Raw genomic sequence first — 22,605 nt, 5'->3', positions numbered from 1 at the left:
ACTTTTAAAATAACTAAAAAGTTAGTTGCGTTCAGAAAGATTGTTACAAAATAGTTTTACATGAATATTTTTAGGGGTTCTTTAAGTTATTTGCTTCATGCTTTAGATTTCTATGTCTTAATTCTATTTTAGAAATTGTAATTAGGACTCAGCTTTTTCAATAGCTCATATTCCATGCCCATATGACAGATCTGTTTCCTTGGTTGCTAAATGGATTTATACCTTTAAACTCAAATTATGTTAAAGTAGTTTTGCATCTTTGTTTTCTTCTTTACAGGTTGTAGGTTCAAGCATCTACACGTGTATACTTCCACATCCTGCCCACACCAGCACCCAAACCACCTCCACTCATTTTAGAGATACAAGTAGCAAGCAGAAAAATATAAAAACATCTGGAATTTTATTTTTAGTTAGTTCTTTTAATTACTAATATATTATCTGAATAAAAGTGTTGCACATAAAAGTAATGATAGATGCATAGGACAAATGTGAAATTTGGCAAAACTTGTGAATTGGAATATGAAGTCATAAATACTGGGCATTTGTCTTGTTCTTACTTAATATGGAGTACTGAGCATAAAATATAGAGATTTGAAGATTTTTTTTTTACTTTTATTTTAGAAATTATTTCCAGCCGACATGCAGGAGCTTTTGTTGATTGTTTATTTTCTAAGAGCTTAAATTCCTTTTTTTTGCGTATAAAATGAGTTAGACAGAATCTCTGGCCTCTTGAGTTTACTACATGAGATGACAGCACTGATGTGATGAGACGTGACATGTCAGCAGATGACATCCAGGGTAACCTTCAGCAATGACACGAGACAAATATTTGGGTTGAATAGGCATGTTGATAACAGGTTCCTCTTATTAGTTTCCTCTTTGTGGAAACTCAGATCAATCTTGAAGCATGTTTTATGGGTTTTAGGCTATATTGTGGATACTTCCAACCATAGCACAATTATAGCATGAGGTACATATTAGAACTCATAGAACTCAAACTTCTTCACTCCACTATTTTCAGTGGATTAGTACTATTTTTCCTGTGTTCTGTCATCCTTTGACATTCCAGAATGTAAATAATAAAGAATTCAGATATCACTATTTCCTGAGTATCTTGTAGGTTCTAGGCTCTGGATGACAGCAAAACCTGCCTTTTAATAGCTCATGCTATAAAAAGAAATGGCCAAAATGCCCCCTTCTTTGTACACACAACATCCGATAACACTTGGCATATCCTCTTGGCTTACCTGATTTTTGGTGTTAATATATATAAAAGGTCACACATGGATGCTAATACATGTTGAAGGTCACATATTAATTATTTGAAGAATAACTATAAGATTATTAAATCAGTTTTAAAAACTCATTAATGTTGAGATGTATACTCACATAATTTGAGAGTGGTTTTGCTCACAGAGAAAAGGCAACTAATATACTCCTGAATAGGTATGCTGTATTTCTGAATCATAAACCATGTTGTAACCCATATCACATTAATAAAAAAATCATTGAAATAATAGAGTAAAAAAGCCTTTGGGAGAAAAGGAAAATAAAAGCTATGAACAATATGAATCACAGCTGAAAATAACAAATCCCCAAATACCAAGATACTGTGTCTCTTCAAGCAAAGAGTTTCTCCTGGAACCATTTTAAAGGGGGAGAAAAAAAAACAATGTAAGTAATGTAAGTATTTAGTAGATCTCCCTTTGGTTCAGATTCAACAGGTTGAACTAGTATAAGTAGAGTATAGTTTCCTAAATAATTTCCAAAGTAGCTAATAGGAACAGTGTTCACCATCTGCATACCTCGCACTTTGTGTTAGAAATCTGCCAAACTTAAATTTACTGTTTAACACAGCTAAAATATCTTACACATACGAAGTTAACTTGTCTCTAATGTTCCACAAGATTTTCAAGTTCACCTCAAATTTAAATAGAAACAATGAATTGAATTATAGTTTTTGTTTTTTTCCTGATGGAGCTTATTTAGTGTGTGGTGTGGGGAATGCATAGAAATATGTGAGTGCTTGTTTTTGTTGTTGTTTGTTTGTTTTTTAAATCAGCTTTATTGAGTTGCCAGTTCAAAGGCCATAAAGTATACCCATTTAAAATATATAGCTTACTCACCCCTACTAGCCCCAGGACATTTCAGACATCCCCAAAAGAAAATCAATAGTGTCAGCTGTCACTTGGCATTCCCGCCTCCCTCTCTGTAAGCACAGCCTCTGGCTCCAAAGCTCTGGCCATTTGGGACTTTTCTTAGAAAGGGAATGGAGCTTTTGTTTCCTCTTGTGATTGAGCTCGTTTGTTCACTTAGCTGATGTGGTGCAGGTTCAATCTGCTGTAATGTGTTTCAATACTTCCTTTCTTTCTGTTGCCAAATAAAATTACATAAATCAATTAACCACTAATTAATTAATGGACATTTCAGAACATTTGGGCTGTTTTCACTTGTCAGCTATTTTCAGGAATAATGCTACTACGGTCATCCATACTCAAATTTCTGTGTGGATGTAGACTTTCTTTCCTCCTGGGTGTGTACCTAGGAGAGATTGCTGAAACATATGGTAACTACATGTTTGATAGCTGGTAATAGTTTGATAGCATTATGTCTTTAGCTCCTGCACCCAGAGAAGTCACTGGTTATTTCAAAACAGAAATCAGACAAATGATTTAAATGATAGATTTTTTTTCAGATTAATACTCATTTTCACACTCATTGGGAAGTCCTTATTTTTGCATTGTTCTTTTCTGAGATTCTTAGTATTTTAATTGTTACTCAAGCTTGTCTCTATAGTATGCAAGATATTCTGTGACAAGCCAGTTCACTTTCTAAGTATATTTGAGAATTGAGAATGTTGAGAAATGAGCTTGCTTTATTTTTCATTCTGTGGGTATAACATGAAACCCCATGTAAAAGCTCTATATTAAAAATTTGTGTAACCCAATATTTCCAAATTATGTTTTAATGATTTCTCCCTAAAGCAAATATTAATACCAGGTTCTACAAAATATACTTTAGAAGGACATTTGACCATTTTTTCAAATGTTCCTTTTTTTTTTAAGACTAAGATATATGATGACAAAGGGAACCCAGGTGTCCGCAAGTTATTTCTACTGTGTTTGTTTAATTCATGGGGCTGAATTTGATATATGTCATATACATAGGGAGACTCAAACTAATGACATAAATTGTTTCTCTATGTACCTACTATATAGTTAGAATGTTATGCTTTTGCTTTGGAATGACTCCAAAGTCAGTTAATCTCTGTAGATCTGTTTCTCCTCTATTTCTAAGGCCTTTCCTGGTATATTGGTTGCCTGTTATTTCTCTTCTGATAGAAGAATATTTGTGTATGTTTGTGTTCAAACGTCTGCTCCGGTAGAATGTAGTGATGACATTTTCATGCCGGGGGTTGTTGGAAAAAGGCAATCATCTCGCTCTTGTGGTCCCTTTGTATCAGATGGACTTTCTTCATTCCCAGAACCCTATATTCCTTACAGGCAGTTTGAATGAAAATACAGAAAGGAGAAGAGACATGCTAGCCAGATCTTCCTTTTTAGAAGTTTTCTTGGTGGAGGATTAATGGGGCACTGGTGCTCAGTGTTGTGTGAAATATATAGTTGTAGAGATTTAAACCTATAATTTCATAGCCTACAATTTATAGTCCCCAAAGATAATAATGATATACACCAACTTTACCTCAAGAAACATAATTTAGAACAGAAATTATCTTTGGACACTTGACATGATGACTTCTGCCTGTAATCTGGTTGGAGAGATGTGTCTGCATTTTCCTGATCTGTAAGGCCCGGAGGTCAGGAAATATGGGCACATTTCCATCCAATGTGAATTGGAGTTCTATGAAGAAGGAGCAAGGATGTGGTTTGATGTCTAGTATTCTTTGCTTAACTATGACGAGGTTATTGATCCATTATTGGTGGAGCTAATAAGTAAAATAGGGGTTTTAACTCTGGATTCAATTCATACAATGTCATAAAGACATTATAAATATAGCATATCCAGTAATTTGCATAACAGGATGATTCACTGTTTTATTGATTCATATTGACAAGGTCAGTGGTAACTGACACATCAAACTTCCTCTTCTGTATCTCAGAAATTAATTTTTTATAGCTATTGTTTGTCAGCTGTTTGTCTCTTTCCTTTTTCTTCTCTCTGGATTCACTTTTTGTTTTTCCTTTAATACCAATGCTATACTAGTTGTTTTAAAAAAAATGTCTTTCTCAGCTCTAGCTTTTGAGTAAATAAGATAGACAGAGAACATAGTAACTAACTCTCTTTGCACATGTAATTCTATCTACATCAGTTAATGAAGCACAAATAATTTAGATCATACTATACTCTTCCCTTTTTCTCTCTCTTCCTTTTCCTTGTCTCATAATCTCAATCCAGTTTCTTTTCCTTCATCCCTAAAGATACCCTCATAATGTGTCCCAAAAAGGAAACAAATTTCAGAGAAAACTTCTTTTTCCTACAAAACAATATAACGTGATGTAAACAAACCCATGACATCCCTTTTAGTCTTTCAAAATGCTCTTGATGACATAATGTATAATTGAAAAGCTAGGTTATGTTAAGGGGCATCAATATACTTTCCCTTAAACTTGGCTGAAAGAGTTTCTGTAAGCCTTACAATAAATTTTCTTCCAGCAACACTCTATAAGCTAAGGACAGAATACACATGTTTTGTTTAAACTACTAATGTAGAAAGTGGAACTAAACTAATTTTGGCAATACCAAGTTGAAGGTGGAAAAAAACCCAAGGGACATGTAATGGGATTGGCACACATTGTTCTCTGCCACTGGGTCTACCATTTCCTCAACATGGCTCCAAAGCAAGGCTGAGGAAGTAGCATGAAAAATGGTTGGAATTTTGTCATTTTGCTGACATTTTTTAGGCACTGATTAAAAACATGGCTAAGCATTGAATCAAATAAGACTAAAAGTTTTATGAAAAGTGTATTTAAAAAGTTTCACTGACTTCCAAGATTCCAAATCTTGGAAATATCCAACCACAGGCCTTTTGTTTGGAAGGAATCATGGTGCAGCTTAGTTTTATTTTATATAGGTTATATAACAACCACACAAATTGATTAATGTTGCCAATATTTTCATTATGAATATTAACCACTATAATTTCTTTCAAATTTCTTATAGAATTGTTTTCACACAAAGAAAAAATTAAGATATATGACCCCACATACAGAAAAAAATGGAATAATGTTACTTTTACATTGAAAAATTATTATAAAATTGAATTCATTATTTTATGCATTATTAAGATTTAAAATAAGTTCAATTTTTAAATCATGCAAATCATTGAAATTTGTTGTAAACTGTTACACAACTGATTTTTAAAACCCATTTCGAAGAGTGAAGATTTAACGCATTTTTCAGAATGAAGGTGATGTTCTTCTAATTTAACTTTGTTGTTGTATGTAACAGTTTAAAAACTATGTAGGGGAATAGCTATATTATTATAGCTTTACAAACAATTGTGGATCAAGCATTTTGTTTACTTTTAGCACATTAATTTTAATTTGACAATTTAAGAAAATTGTTTTATTTATACCACATGAAAAAAATATGAGAATGTTTGATTAAGAAAGAAAAAAGGCTTAAAGCTATTCAAATGCAAGACCTCATGAATTTTGTTAAGGCTTTTGCCACAAGTGAGGATAATGTCTGGATTGTATTATTTTCCCTGGGATTTCTGAGTTTTTCTTCTAAGAAATATGACAGATTAATCTCATAAAGTTGCCCCAGTGGGTTTGACTAAGTTTTAATAGTTTAGTGAGCAGAATAGTCTTAATGAGACCTTTTATTAGTCATTGTATATTGAACATATAAGGCAACTAAGAAATACTAAGATGATAGACAGTTTTTGAGCAATAGGTGAAATGCTACAAATACATGATTTGAATTCAACTATGCAAATGGTGGAAATAGTGTAAGCGGTAGTTTAATACAAATGGATAGTCATATCCAGTACAGCTCTGGGAAGTAAAGCTGACTGAATTAATAAAGTAATGCTACCTGGTCTTGTTAATATTTTACAAGAAAACTTCATATGTCTTGCTACTTAGAACTAAAAGCCTTTTTTGTACAATTATTTTCTAAACATTTAAATGGCGCTCCTTTTTGTTTAGTTTGGTTTGCTTGTTTCTGCAGGTCCAACTACCCCCTGTCCTTGTAAATTTGATTGTGTTTCCAACTCACAGCTGATACACTTAGAGGTGGAAGTTTGTTCACATTGAACAGTCTCTCCCATAGCTTTCTCTGCAGTTGATCTTCTCATACATTCGTTATTTGTGACTTTCAAAGTTTGACTTCTCTTTCTGCCTCAGGAATATGAAGCCAGCTCTCATTACTGCATGCTTCATGTCACTAAGGAAGCTTGTAATGTTACAATTTGGATTTTCCAATTGCTATGCAGAAAACAAATTTGAATCTGATTCAGTAGATCCAGTAGACTAATGGTTGTGTACACGTGTTCCATGTTATTCTGAGTTATGATGCATAAAATTTTATTTTACTTAGGAATTTCATCAATTTTTGTAAATTTGTGTTGGCATGAGCAAGCAATGGGTTTCCTCTCATACTAATGTAATGGAAAGTAACCAGATTTATCATCAGAATTACCAGCTTTTCTCAAAAAATTAGAATTCAGTAATGCTTCAATGATATTACAAATTACAAATCGTTACGAAAATAATGCCTAACATTTCATCTGCAATATTACACACTGGGTAGTATACTAAACCTTCTTTGTCTGATGAGAATTTAACACACCTTAAACTTACGTGATTTAGATGCTATCATTACCTAAATTCTAGAGTAATGGAAATTTAAGCACAGGGTTATTAGGTAAATTAGCCAAGATACTACATTGAACAAGACCAAATATCATAGCAGAGGTAGGATTTGAGTTTATTTGGTCTCTAAAGACCTCGCATCTAGCCACTATGCTTATGAACCTATGGTGTCTATGACAGTATTTTTACATTTCTACATATTTTTTACTTTTACACCTAAAGCAGTGGACTACATCTACTTTTGTAGGCACCAAAAATATTAGTTGAAAGAATAAATGAGTGAGGAGGGGGTAGGAATGCATAATTCTATAGCCAAAATTTTAACACAAATAATTTATAGAATTTCAATAGGCTTATCGAGGGAATTAAATGTTTCTCTTATTCCATTTATTTCTGGTATTTTCTTTCATCTTTGTAGTCCCATAGTTCTCCTACCACCATGTCACCAGTGAACCATCACCATATTCCCTTGTATTCTTCCCTCCTCTGTTTTGATCTGGAATAAATATAACAAAGAGGGTAAAACTCCATTGCAATGGAAATTATAAAACACTGATTTAAAAAAATAGAAAAGGACACACAAAAATGGAAGGATGTTCCTTGCTCATGGTTTGAAAGAATTAACATTATCAAAATGGCCATCCTTCAAGACTGGAAGAATATAGGGGAACCAAATAAGGGACCAGGAAATAAAGTAACAGTAATAATAATTTAAAAAATTTAACAGGCAACCATAACTCAGAGAATTCTGTGAGAAACAGGGAGAAAAGGGGTAAAACAGGGGAAAAGAAGGAATTATGGTGATGGTTCAACGTGAATTGGTGGTGGGAATTTTACATGTAGTACATAATGCTACAAAAGATATAAATGAATGAATGAATAAATGAGCAAAAAAAAAAAAACAAAACAAAATGGCCATTCTTCAATTTACAAATTCAGTGCAATTCCAATAAAACTCTCAATGGCATTCTTCAAAGAAATAGAACAGATACCATTGAAATTCCAATGGAACCATAAAACACCTTGAATAGTAAAAGCTCTCTTGACTAAAAGCTGGAAGAATGGAGGTATTATGCTCCCAGATTTCAAACAATGCGACAAACCTATTATAATAAAAACAACATGGTATCGAAACCAAAACTAGCACACAGACCATTGAAATTGAATTGAAGACCAGAAATAAAACCACACATACATAGTCGACTAATCTTATTCCACGGTTTTAAAGGAGGTAGTCTAGGAGGTAGAGAGTGAAGTTTGGAAAAATGAATCTATCATATTCATTGCTAAAATAAAATTTCCATGCAGACAAAACAAATCCCTTGTCTTTTTCTTTTCTTAATCAATATACTTCATTGCCCAGGACCCAATGCTTAGTTTAAGCTTGGTAATTTTTTAATTATTTTAAGTAGTACTTAGGAGAGTGAAGAGGAATACATGATCAGCCAGCAGATCTAAATTTTAATCCATGTATAACCACTGCCTAGTGATGTTAAAATTTTGCTTCTCACGATTTTCATATTCACAAAGCAGGAATAATACATGTATATGTTGGATGATGAAAGAAAATTATAGACAATAAAAGCATTTAGAACACTGTAAAATGTTTTCGCAAAATTTGTTCCATGAAACACTGTTCATATCTTTTAAAGCAAAGTATTCTGTGAACAAATACTTTTGTAAATACTGAATTGAATTAATTTCCTTGACTTTAAAACTTCTCCAATCACTAAAAATGCTAATATATTATTGGGAGTATACAAGGAGTTATTATATCATGTAGAATTTCATGTGCTAATTTTATTTCATTGCCATTTCTCTGTAAAATACCTCATAGGAAAACACTGTTTAAGCATGAGACTGATGTGATTGCACTATTATTCATACCAAAACAAGAGAAATCAATAATAAGAATACAAAAATTCCATGTAATCAAGATAGTCAAGATGGATTAAGTAAAAATTATGAAGCTTTGTAGCACTAGAGGCCACATATAGGTTTAGGGTAATGAGTGTCATTGTGATAACAGAGACAGAAATAGAATTATGAAAACATTCTAAACCAGAGTGTGGGAACATCATCATTTTCAGAAATAGATACAGAACCCACAGCCGGGAGGCTGGGATTTCAACCTCCAGAATATTTGATTTTCTCTGTATGTGAAGTCTTCAAATTCCCCAGTGTTTATGAAATTTATACTGGCTCTAGGTTGGTTCTCTAAGAGTCAAGATTAGGGATTTAGTCTCTGCCAAGTAGATGGAATTTAGGTCTTTATCACCCACTGTGAAAGGAAAAATGTTCCTAAGTTTCACTTATTCAGTATTTTGCTGTTTACCTGCTCTCGGTGCTTTCTAAGGAGGGTCAATTCAAAAGAATCCTCTTTCTGCTAATTTGAAGTTTCAAATGGGGGACCATGGTAGAGAACTGACTCAGGCATGATTTAAACAAGACATTCTGGGAGAGGCTTTTCTCTAGGCCTGAAAGGCTGATACCTGTAAACTAAAAAAGACATTTTTCCCTTAACCCACCCAAGAGGAAAGGTGTGGAGCTGCAAATGACTTAAAAAGTTACTGTTTTGGGCCCTCCCTGGTGGTGCAATGGGTTAGGACTCAGCACTGCAAGCTGGCCGCAACCGCTTCAGTGTGAGTTCAATCCCTGGCCCCGGAGGTCACCTACATGGCACAGCAGACCTCTCCTGACCCACCCGCTGCTCCCCTCAGCAGTGTACTTCATAGATCTGTCTGTTCTGCTCCCCACTCTGTCTCTGATGAATCCTCTCACCGCCCCTGCACCTCTGGCCTGTACCCCAGTTCTATATGCATAAATAAATAAATCTTTAAAAAATTAATGTTTTGTGCTATCTATGAAGATACAAGATGGATATTCTCATGGCTTTAGTGGTATTCTGTGTTATGCGAATATGCCCCACCTTTCCAAGAATTTTCCAGTAATATCCCCATCACTTATAATGCTGATAGAAGGGGATTGATTTTGAGGTATGGCATGAGATGAGTTATGGTGGTAAAGGGGACCCTTGATACAGACTGAGGCTGCTTATCCTATTTGGTTTACCCGAGGGTGTAGCTACAATCATCCCAGTGTGCAAATTCAATTCGTTTTCAGCTCCATCAATATTAGGTCTTACAAACCCCAGTGCAAAATCCTGTAGCAGATGGTTACTGCATGGGGACCTAAGGAATTTTGCTAAAGCCTTTGGCTTTAAGGTCTAAACAAAATGCACACTTACAGGGTTCTGAAGAGGACAGTGTAGTTATAGCCTTCCTGCTCCACGGCAACAGAAAGGAAAGAAAAGAAACATCCACATTTAAGGATTTGACAGTGGCAGAGCTGTCACTCACAGATCTTCCCAGAACAAGGAATGGACGTCTGGTAAACACTAGGAGTGGCTAGGAAACATGCCAACTCTACCTTCTTACATATACTTCTGGAGAGAAAGTACAAGTAATAAAGAGATTTTAGAAAGAGTATGAATGGATTCCTTGGTCAACCTCCATGCAGGGAAGCCAAGTGAGAAGGGACCAGGGAGACTTTTACTTTAAATGTGTTATCTGAATTTTTCCTTATGTAGGATCTTTGTACTAATGTATTACTTCTACAATTAAAATACTTCTAAAAAATAATAATTAGTATGTTAAGGGAAGAATCCTAATGGAGCATGCCAATGGTAAAAAGAGTTTTAATTTGCTTTTCCAATTGAAAATTCCACATCTGTCATAGCAAATGTGCCATTAAAAGGCAGGCAGTGCTTTTATATGTTTTATGATTCTTGGAAAACAAAACACATATGTACAGGAACAGCAACACTATACTAAATGCTATGATTAATATTCTGGTGCCTCTGTGAAGCCCAGTATAGACTCCATCAATTCTTGTTCTATTAAATGAGATTGGTGAAGATTGAGGAAAGGAGGACCCCCTAGTTCATTGTATATTTGTAGAGAATCAGTTTTGTGAATTTTAATTCATGGCGTTAGTGGCGAACTTTTGGTCAGGTTCATACCAGAGAAACTGAAGAAATGTCAAATATACAGTTATGATTTAAAACAGTCAACCCTTTTTAAAAATCTTAGCTTAAGTACACTGCTGTGCCTCAAAAGAGCTGTTCCTTCTTCATCTTAGGGCCTTACATCTTCTATTTCCTCTGCCTGGCATGGCCAGCTTATACTCACCCAGTTTGCTGGCTCTCTCATTTCATATAGCTCTCTGATAAAATGTCACCTTTTCAGAATTGACTTTCCTCATCTATATATAAAATTAGCTCTGCTTCCAGCCCTAGATTGCCATTTACTTACTCATCCTCCATTCTCTCTCTTTTAAAAATATACATCCCCTAAGGGTCTTTATAGCTTTACCATTACCTACTATAGCATGTGTCTCTTTGTTCATGTTGTCTCTCCACAATTGCAAAGCCAGGAAGGTAGAGGTGCACCTTAGTTTGTTCACTGGTATACACTCAGCACCAGGAAGAGTTCCTTGAATCATGATGGTGCATAATATTTAATGGACAAAGAACTAAATAAAAAGATGAACATGCAGTAACATTTAGATCATTACATCCTTATATGTACTCTACATATTATCTGTGTGTATATCTGGTTTGCATGTTACAGTATCTATGTGATAGTCCCATCTTTATATGTCTTTATTTATTTATTATTTTACCAACTGAAAAAGAAGAGTTTTCTTGAGGAACATGAGGATGGATAAACAGTGTGACACATTCTCTCCATGATCGCCTTTTAAATATATATATATATATATATATATAAAATCTTTTGTCTCTGAGTACACTCAAAGAACAATTGTATTTCCTATCTAGCCATGGATAGCTTCTAGTCTTCATCCTTTCAATGACAGAAACGGCAAAGTACCTAAAAGGCACACAGTTGTACAAACAAAAAAAATAAAATAAAAAGGAGGGGGGAGAGAAATAACGTAAGGAAAAAATATGTAAGGAAAAAATGCATAAACAAAAAAGGAAAATATTTTATCTACGAAAATATTCTTTCAATTGTTCTGTTTCTCATGTCATTATTAAAAATATCTCTGCTTGGATAGAAGTGTGTTTCCATGCTGCCTTCTCCTTTGCTTCTCCCGTGAACTTTTAAAATGTGGCGTTTGGCAGCTGTTTTGTTTTCCTTGGAACTGATTGCTGTGTAGCATACTGTTAGCTGATGGCTGGGATATAGAAATTTATTATGAAAAATAAAAGAGAGAAAAGAAGTTATTCCATAAGGATGAAAATGACTTAGTATCAATGCTTTATATAATGAAATAGATTTCTTTTCAAGGACACAAACTAGGTTTTTAGGAATAAAATTAAAGGCTTTTATTTTGCCTGTCCACGTTAACAGAAACATGGAAAGGAGGAAGTGTACTTTTGTGTGTGTGTTCATCAAATGGAAACATTCTTTTTGTCATATGTAGGCATAAGCTTGTTGACCTGTCTACCACCAAATCTTCTGGTAAGATACTTGTTTGTCCTTGAGTGGAGGAATAGTCATTGTTAATTAGCCAAGAGCATATTTTTTAATAGATGGTAAGGGGCAAAAACATCTTTTTCTTTTTGAATTAAATGGTCATGTATACTTTATCAGGCAGAATGTACTTAAAGTTTCCAGTTTTTATTCTTTTTCTAGTCTCAGTATGAATCAGTACCTGTCTGCCTCTTCCACTTTCCTGTCTCCCTTCTTTCTTTGTCCCCCCCTCTTTTTCTGTTATGTTTCTAGAACATTTATGTAACTAATCTTAAAATTATGAGCATTCCTTTCTCTAAAAAGAGTATCATGTCATCTTAATAAGCTTTCTGTCTCTTTTCCCAGATTTGCTTGAATATCATGCTGGTATTCATTTATCTTGAAAGTTTAGTCTAGATGAATTCAATTGAAAAAAAAAAAAAAACTCCACAACTTGTATTTCTATTCCTGTTATCTAGGCTCATGATAATATCAAATGACCCCTTTGATGACCTGCAACTTAATGTAAATCCTGCTGGTTTGATTCGAAGGGTGCTTTGACTTTCTCACTGATACAAACATCAACATCAAGTTGCTCTTAATTCTCAACCTCATTTATTTCATTGTGTGTGCTGCCCTCTTTATACTTACTATAGCAGGACCCCCTCCCCCATCCTATTCACTAGTTAAAAAAGTGGGCTAGGGAGGTGTCTCTGTCCTTCCTACAACATTTAGCTTTATGGTTCTGCTTTAGCAGGGATATTTACCAGCAACCAAATGCTTAATTTTGATTTAAATAATTGGAATATTAAATAAGCTAAGACAATTTATCACACTATGGATTTTCTTTTAAGACTATTGAAAACATTTGGCTCATGAACTAAGGACAGTTCTCTTTTGATAGGAATAAATTTTAGGTACAAATAGATCAAAAGTCATAGTGTAGCATCTGTTAATACTGAGCTTGTCCTCAGTTTCCTACTTCCATCTCCTTGCCAAGCATGCTGTAATCATGGAGAGAAGGGTCCAAGCAGCCTCTCCAGCCACCCACCCTTCCTTTCCCTGCATTTAAAACCAAATGCTAGAAACCACAATCATCTACCTACTATACTCAACACAGAAATAAATAATCTTCAATTTTTGCTTAATGATTTTAATTTTAAGATTTTAATGCTGAAACTCTTGTATAATTTTCTCAATTCCAAAAGTCTAAAGGGGGGAAAATCCTATTGTTTTGATTCTCTTCTACATTTTATTTCACATAGCATGTGTATTTCTATAACTTGACATTACTATGAAAAAGTAAAAATAGTATCATTAAAATAAAAAAATTTACATAACTTTTAAAAGTGTTTCCATGCTTGGTAAACTTAGTCTTCAAATATAATCTAATAATGTTATTAATTTATAATAACATAAATATACACTAATAGAGTCAAGTAGAATTCTTTTATCCAGAATATCCCTCATTAGTCAGATTCAGAGAGTTAATTTTTGGAATAATATTTTGTAAGTTCCTGTTCATAACTTAATGAATGTATCTTTGGAATATTTCTGTTGTTTGAAAATCTCTTTAAGCTAATTAATGGCAAAGGGCAGTGAATTCCATCCTGGGGTGTTTTTTGTTGTGGTGATTTTTTCCTGACTTGGAGAAATGTTACCTTCTTGACTAACTAACATTGTCAGACATTCTCCATTAAATCAGTGGGTTGTGAATTACAGTTTGGGTTTCTAAGATTTATTTAGATCTTTTTATTGTGATACTCAACTTAGTAGGATTTCAGAGTTATCCTATTAGCCTATCAGTTTAAAATCATTAGCCAGTTGTCTATTTTATGCATTCTTTTTCTCAATATTTATTGAAAAGATTGTTCTTGTTTCAGTGTATATTGTTGACTCCTTTGTCATAAATTAGCTGTCCATATATGTATGGTTATATTCTGTGCTCTTAATTCTCCATTGGTCTTATGTGTCTGGTTTTGTTACAGCACTAGGCTGTTTTAATTATTATGACTTTATATTACAATCTGAAGTCTGAAAGTATAATATTTCCATTCTCTGTCTTTTCTCTCAGGATTGTTTTTGCTATTCAAGGACTTTTGTGGTTCCATATGAAATTCAGTATTGTTTATTCCAGTTCTTTGAAAAATGCCATTTATATTTTTATTATGAACGTGTTCAATCTGTATATTGCTTTGGGTAAATGGCCATTTTGACAGTATCAATTCTTCCAAACTGTTAGCAGGGAATAGTTTTTTCTTTTTTTTTCTTCAAAGGTTTATTTATTTATTCATGCAGAACTGGGGTACAAACCAGAGGTGCAGGGGCAGTGAGAGGCTTCACCAGAGACAGAGTGTGGAGCAGAACAGGCAGATCGACAAAGACACTGCTGAGGGGAGCAGCGGGCTCATCAGGAGAGGTCTGCTCACCATATAGATCACCTCCCTGGCTGGGGATCGAACTTGCATTGAAGTTGCTGCAGCTAGTTTGCAGTGCTGAGTCCTAACATCTGTTGTGCCTCCAGGGAGGCCATCGCAGGGAATAGTTTTCCACTTTTTTTGTGTCAGATCTTTCAACGATGTCTAATAGTTTTCCCTGTGTAGTTCTTTCATCTCCTTTGTTATATGATTGTAAGTGTGATCACTTTCTTAATTTCTTCATCTTCTATCTCACTGTTTATAGGAAGGCAATAGTCATAAGACTCAGCTTATTCTGAAATATTCTGTTCAGAATACTTATCTATTCAGAATAGATAAACTTGAAGGTGTAGGAGAAAGAATGACTTCTGCCAATAAAAAACAAATTAACAAACTCTATTCTCTTCTAGCATAGAGCTCAAGCTGATTATCCCTTTAAAATATGAATGGAAGATATTCTCCAGACCTCAATATGGCAGAGGATTGAAATCTGTCAAAATTGTTTTTCATAGTTCCTGTGAACAACTAATTAAAGTTCTTAATTTATATGTTTCTAATTCAGATTGTTTATTTCATTAGTTGATTAGTTTTTGTGAACCTTATAATCAACTTTAAATTAGGATTAATGAATATTTACTGCAAAAGTGCAATACCAGTAAATCCAGATTTTTTTTAAATAAGGCATCAAAGAAATATGAATTATGTAGGCATTCAATTTTATATTATAATTTTCTAGGCTTATTTACCCCAAATTCTGAGCTACTCAACCTATAATTAAATCTTTGTCATTATTTCAGATTTACAGTTGGTTATGTCTTATTTAACATGAGTGATTTAAAATTATTTTGTTATCTATTTTTACCTATTATGAGTATTTCTTTTATATGCACATATATTTACATCGTTGTTCATTTTTGTACAACATTTGATTTCTCCTCTCAAGTATAATCTCCATAAAATTCCCACCATCAAATCGCCCATGAAATGTCACTGTAGTATTTTGTGCTCTTCCTCCCTGTTTTGATCCCTCTCCCTTGCTGCCTTCCCTACCTTCTTGTATCTCTCTGATTTATAGTTTTCTTGTCAATCTTGTCTCTTTTCCTCCCAGCTCCTCATTTGGATTCTCTGTCTTCCTCCTATAAGTGAAATCACCCAATGTTTTTCCTTTTCCTTCTCACTTATTTGACCGAGCATAATGCCTTACAGCTCCATCCATGTTTTTGCAGATGGCATGAGCTTATCCTTTTTGATTGCCAAGTAGTATTCCATTGTGTGTATATACAACATCTTTTTGATCCATTTATCAGTTTTGGGACAGTTAGGATGTTTCCATATCTTAGCCATTGTAAATAGTGCTGCAATAAACATAGGTGTACAGATTTCCTGAATATTTTTTTATACTTTGGATAGATTCCTTCATGTGGAATTGCTGGGTCATACAGTAGTTCTGTTTTTTTGTTGTTTGGTTTGTTTGTTTTTGTTTTAATAGCTTCAGAGCCCTCCATACAGCTTTCCATAATGGTTGAATCAATATGCATTCCTACCAGCTGTTTAGGAAGGTTCTTTTTTCTCTACATCCTTCCCAGCATTTGTTATCACCAGTTTTCTTTCTTTTTTAAATATGGGCCATTCTCACTGATTTGAGGCATATGCATTGAGTATTTCTTATATATTTTTAAGAAGACCCTGAAAGCCAAATTTTATTTGCTACATTATAATCTTATCTATAATATAATTTATTAGGTAGTTTCCCTTCTGTAACCTAACAGCCATTAACGTGTTCTTCCTACCATATTTTTATTTTCTGGCTTTAAGGGTAATAATTCAGAGTATGTAAATGTATTAAATATATACATACATTGTATGTGTCTTATGTTTTTATATGTGTGGTTGTTGCACACACCTAATCACACACACTTTCTTACCCCCTGATACCCTAACCAAATTAAACACCAATTTGCTAATTTAAGAAGCAATAATAGTTTTTTATTGTTTATACTCAATCTTTTTCTTTAACTTAAATCTTCATTTCCATGAATGAACTTACTTTTTTTTGTTTATTCTGTAAATTGTCCTTATCCTTCCCCCTGTCATATGCCCTGGTTATATTTCTTTCAAATTTGTCGAGTTTTCAATGTCCTGAAGGTATTATCATTTACCTAGAATTTATTGCAGATATTTTCCAAATGGGACTTTTGAACAAAGATATTTAAAAATTTTGTGTAGCTGGACCAGTAGAATTGGACCAGTGATTTCTTTAGGTGTAATTCTTTTTTCATGTTCCAAGTTCATTTAAATATTTCCCTGTATTTTATTTTATATTATCCTTACATTTTGTCTTTTTAAAATTGCCTTTTACTCTAACAATAATTATATTCATGTATACTATAAGAATCAACTCGGTGTTTTTCCAAAGAATCCATTTCTTTTTTTCACTTGTTGAATTTTCATCAAATATCCACTGATACTTGGTATCATCTCTTTCATATTTTGCTATTACAAGGTTAATTAAAAATTGTCACTACATGTCATCTCTTTATGTTTTGAATCTTCAGTCATCATTTATATGTGTTTAACATGTTTTACTACCCTGTTAGTTTATTTCAAGTCTTATATTTTCTGATTCTTTTGAGTTCATTTCTCAGTTAAAATTTAAGTCCTGCTTTTTCAATCTCTTAAATACAGTTTTCTGATTGAAATTGAGTTAGGCTTGTGAGTTTGTTTGGGTAGAATTGAACACTTTATAACTTTACAGAATTCAGCCTTTTAATGATTTATTTAATTCCAGTAGCTTATTTTATTGTAAATGTTTTAGGTTTGAAAAGAATTCATTTTTATTGAGGCAAAGTTGATTACATTATTGTATTTGTTTAAGGCTTATAGATTCAAACTTCTACTAATGGATGTTTTTGCATCATACTACCAAAACCCCAATAACATACTACCAAGCTTTGTTGAGCCCCTTCCACCTGACTACCTTCCTCTTGCATCTAGAATATCAGTAGAGGAGCTAGAATCTATTCTTAACCAGGAATAGGGTGTGTCCATAAATAATGGTTCTGTTTTCATTGTGTGGTTGACAAGCTTTTCTTGATAGTGTACTTTGAAGGTTTATTATTTTTCATTGTCTCTATTATGAAGTGTTATTTTTTATTATACCTACTAGAAAATTATTGCTGTTATAGAGAAAAAAAGTGCTAATGTATGTGCATACTGTACCAAGTCTGTCTCTTGTCACGCTAGCTCACAAATGGTTAGTAGTTGAGTTTAGATTTGCATGTATAGTGAGTATATTGGACAGATGAGTGGAGGTTTGTTCTCTAAATCAATATCTCATATTTCCTTAGTAGTCTTCCTTTAAAAGCCATTTTCATTAAAGATCTCTTGTAAGCAGAGTAGCTTAGGATTATTACCACTGTGAGGATAATTTAATAATGTTTTGTAGCCTCTTTTTATAAAAATCTGTTCTGTGACTTTGGGCATGTACTTCATATTACCTAATTTTATTCTTTAGAACTTTCATTTTTTTATGCAACATTACCAAAGCTATTATATTCATTGAAATATTTTGACCTTCTGCATGTTCCCATTCATGACAGTAGATTAAATTCCTCTAGTGTTTTTCTGTAGCTGATATTCCTAATGATCTAGAAGCTTGTGAATATGTAAATAAAGCTTCACATCTATCTGTGATGTTCCTGACAAGGAACTGTAAGCTATACATCAGCAGGTTTTTGCTGTCACCCAATGCTATTAAAATGTCCTCCAAGCAACTGGTAGGTGACTATCAGCTAGCCAACCAGGACAGCATTACTTTAATATATTAAGTTATTTACAATGGCTATTTAATACATTACTATTAAAGCCTAGCTTTCAAAAGCCTAATAATTCTTTAAAAGGAAGAGTAAAAATATTGCCCATGTAATGTAATCATTTAACTTACTGCCATTGTTATGTTGTCTTACAGCTCATGGGGCACTCAGAATGGGACCAGAAGCGAGGGCCAAGAGGATCACAGGTAAGTTTCTTTTCCTTTTCTTTTTGTTATTTTATTTCTTAACACTTTGAACTAGCAATTTTCTAAAACTCAAAAAAGGAAGTAGAGAAAGGAAAAGGCAAAATCATCATGCCATTTGTTTTTATTTAAGTTAGCTGTAATTAAAGTCTGGTTTCAAATCCCAAAGGCAGATGCCAATATATTCCTCCTAAGAGCTTTCTGGTATCCCAGATTGGTTGTGTTTATATGAATGTAGATTTTATATTCATCTTGTCACTGCAAAATGCATTTTGATCAGCAACCCACCCTCTTGATTTTATTCACTTCCTTTGATAATTTCTCTGTGTATTTTCTTCTTTTCTCCATCTTCCTGTTTTTGGTTAAATATTTTGAAATATAATCAGAGTCAACCCTGAACTAATTACAGATTTTGTCTCTAAATTAACTGTCTTCGTCTTTGGGAAATAGAAAGATGAAAGGACCTATTATTTTTTGAAAAGAAACAAATTGTAAACCTTTCTATATTACCAGGCTGTTTTCATTGTCTCACTTTATGTCTTAGACAGGGAGAAAAGCTTCCATGACGCATTTATGCTGTTTAATGACCTAATTAGACAATGTGGATTTGTTTTGCTTCCATAATTACTTTGCCTGGCAGAATAAAGGCTGAGTTTTACACTAAGAAAATTATCTCTGCTCCTAGGGTATGTTGTGGAGAAATACAAAATCATTTCTATCATAGCAGCCTCTGTTTACCTGACTGTAAACATGTTGAGTAAGAATTAAGTGGGTGGAAAGACTTACATTAGCTGCTGGTAATACATTTTGTATTTACCATGAAAAAAGTGTGGCACAAAATAAAAAGAGGTGAATGTACAAATGTCCTTGAAAGTGCATTGTGAAGTGTGAACTTTTCCCAAGTGTTTCAACAAAGTTGATGTGGATGTGGATGTCACTGTTCGTGGGGGATAATGAACTTAGATCATTAAGAAAAATAAAAACTAAGTCAGCTTGTTGTTTTTAGCTGAGATGATAATAGCTGTGATTGTGCTGTCGTCCATTATCAATTTGATTAATAAGTAATATAAAATAGTTGCCCTGAATTAAGATTATTCAAAAGAATCTTTGCCTGTTTTCCCTCATCTCTTTACCCCTTCAAGTGCTCTGATAACTTTTCCTCTGTCCATATCTGTAATCGTTTAAACCACAATTTACTACAAGGTTGATAATGAAACGATGATGTTTCCTGAGTCTAAATAAACCCATAAAAACTAAAGATTGAGCACAAGTAAGTGTGGTTTGGGATGATTTGTAACCAAAGATATTTTGATATTCCCTAGCAACTTTAGGAAGACATGTCTCTTCAAAGTATTGCAGTGTTATAGTGAAAGAAAAAAAAAGACTTATTTTTAAAATACTTTGAAAATTAACCTTTTATTGAGGTAATGTTGGTTTACAACACTGTCTAAGTTTAGAGGTATGGATTTACAACTTTTCACGTGTATGTTACCACACCATGTCCACCTGTTTACCCACTTGGATATAATTTATCTTGAGGTGTAGATTAGTCCTATTGTCAATAAAAAGTGAAAATAAAAAGTCAGAAAAGTATATTATTGCTATTAACTTTAAACATAAGAAAAAAAAAACAGAATCAAAATGTTTAAATTCTATATATTGTTCCTAGCTAGAAAACTTTAGAATTACACAAATACACAGAAATTTTCATAAAAGTTTGATTTTATTTGAAAGCCTGGAGTGATTCTGAAAGGCATGAATTGATGTTTATTCTCAGCATCAAGGTCTTTCTTCGACCTCCCAAGTAGTTAAGTAACTCTCCTAAACGTAGTATGCCTTTGTCTCGCTTGTATTCCTCAACTCAGATCAAACTTGTCAAGGCAAAAAGAAATACATTGAAAAAATAAAACAGTAACTGTTGCAACTAAAAAAAAAAAAAAACAAAAAAACAAAAAAACAAAACTTATTCTTTGCCCATGCTAGATCAACTAAGTAAGCACTGAATAATTTTCCAACTGGGAAAAAATGAGACACGATTTTGTATTTTAGGTCTTTGATTCTGTCTTACCCTGCTGGGGTTTTCTTGAACAATATGTCTGAAGCCTTTCAGCCATTCAAAGGGAATTTCCATCAGATTACATTTGAACATAGCTCTCTTAATATTTTACTAATACTCCAAGGCTTCTTGCAAATTCCATCTCATTTTCTTTTAATTGAGTGCAGGTTTTTTAAGCATTTACTATGTATACAGCACTGTGGTGGGTCTGACTTTGAAGAATATCTGAATGATGCGATTACTGCTTTCTAAGAGCTCACAAATTATGGTTGGATGAAGAGCAATACTTGAATATATAATTTTATAAGGGTCAATCTCATAGATGCAATGATCCATATATATAAACAAAGTGTGATAGGAGTTTAAGTGAACAGAAAATTCATCCCCTCTTGGTAGAAATGAGAATTTCTTTAGGGGTTTGGTATAGATGTCAAATGTGAAGAGAGGGATGGAGTTGTGTGTGCGCAAAAACTTGTGTAAACATCTTAACTGGCAGCAGCTGGGGCATGTTGGTGTGTGTGTGTATTTTCTGTGTAACTATTTTGTATACACTTACCTGATGGGGACTGAGTAAGAATCACTGCAAGGGTATCTGATATTTATGATGAAAAGGAATAGGAGGAAGGGTCAAGAAATAGATACTGAACATTTGAAGTCTTAGTGTCGTTCAGTGAGTAGTGAAGATCATAAGTCAAAAAGGTTTCTTCACATGGATGTAAGCTGAGCTAACCCTGGTGATCATCTCATGACATATTCAAATATGGATTTGCTATGTTGTTTATCTGTATTACAATATGATGTGATGTGTCTATTATACTCCATATAAAGGAGGGCTTTAAGCTGGCACTCCAGGTGTGATCCTGGTACTTTGTAGCCATATTCAAACAGGTAGGGTCAGTTTGGAGACACCAGCCTTTATGCATGTGGCAGTTATAGTTCATAGAAGAATCTGGTATAAGGACAAGTTACTACAGAATCAAAGAGATGCTATGAGCAAAATACCTTCCACTTTAGAGAAAAGGTGCAGCAAGTTGAATATTGTAATAGTGGAAGAGGGACTGGCTTGACATCTGAGCATCATGTGAATGCAAGTATGTGTCTATTTTCCTTTGATTCAGAAAACACCAATATATGCCAGGGACTTTTTTTTCCACTTGGAGGACCCAAAAATGTTTTAAACAGCCTTGGCCTTCAGGAAGGATCTAGCCAGTCAAACCTCAGAGAAAAAAACAATCAGCTAGTCTCAGGGGCCTTCGTCATTACCATAACAGACTTAGTTTCACTGGCTTTCCCCTTGGTGGTTATGGGGTAAAAAGTTTTCTCCCATTTGACTTCATCTTCCAAATTTATATAATGTCTGCGTTATCACAGAAGATACGAAGGTGTACCTTTTATATCAAATACTTATCATATAGGAAAATATGTCTTCTTTCAAGTAAATTCCAACCCTTGATTGCTGTGAAATTTTAGAGTCAGCAAGGATTTAATTCAACTTGATTGCTTTACTCTGTTCTCCATAATTCTGTGACAAAATGCTGTCTGCTCACTCAAGACATTCTAGCTGGTTTTTCTGCTTTTTTCCCTAAGAATGTACTCTCAAAGAGTAGATCATCCAAATTAGGGAGGATGGTAAATGATAAGTAAACTCCCAGCAACATGCAGAACCTTTTCTCTGGCAACATTCCCAGGAATACCAAATGTAATCAGGATTCTCGGAAGGCAATTCGTCAGGTGTTGTTTTGTTTTGTTTTGTTTTGTTTTTTTCCTTTAAATTCTTGAAGGAAAGGTTTTCCAATGCAAA

At 33.7% G+C, this 22,605-nt stretch overlaps 1 protein-coding gene across 1 annotated transcript in view; it reads left to right on the top strand.

Annotated features, from left to right (window-relative positions):
• Nucleotides 1-22,605, top strand: part of PDE3A (phosphodiesterase 3A, cGMP-inhibited) — a 281,970-nt gene that overhangs the window by 150,098 nt on the left and 109,267 nt on the right. The window contains exon 2 of the mRNA XM_004693230.2: nt 18,701-18,751. Coding sequence (XP_004693287.2) covers nt 18,701-18,751 — 51 coding nt within the window. The remainder of the gene's footprint in view (nt 1-18,700; nt 18,752-22,605) is intronic.

The sequence above is a fragment of the Condylura cristata genome, unplaced genomic scaffold (assembly GCF_000260355.1).
Source record: "Condylura cristata isolate star-nosed mole 26May11 unplaced genomic scaffold, ConCri1.0 scaffold00036, whole genome shotgun sequence".
Lineage (NCBI taxonomy): Eukaryota > Metazoa > Chordata > Mammalia > Eulipotyphla > Talpidae > Condylura > Condylura cristata.
Note: the sequence above shows the minus strand (reverse complement) of the source record. Positions and strands in the feature narration are given on the sequence as shown.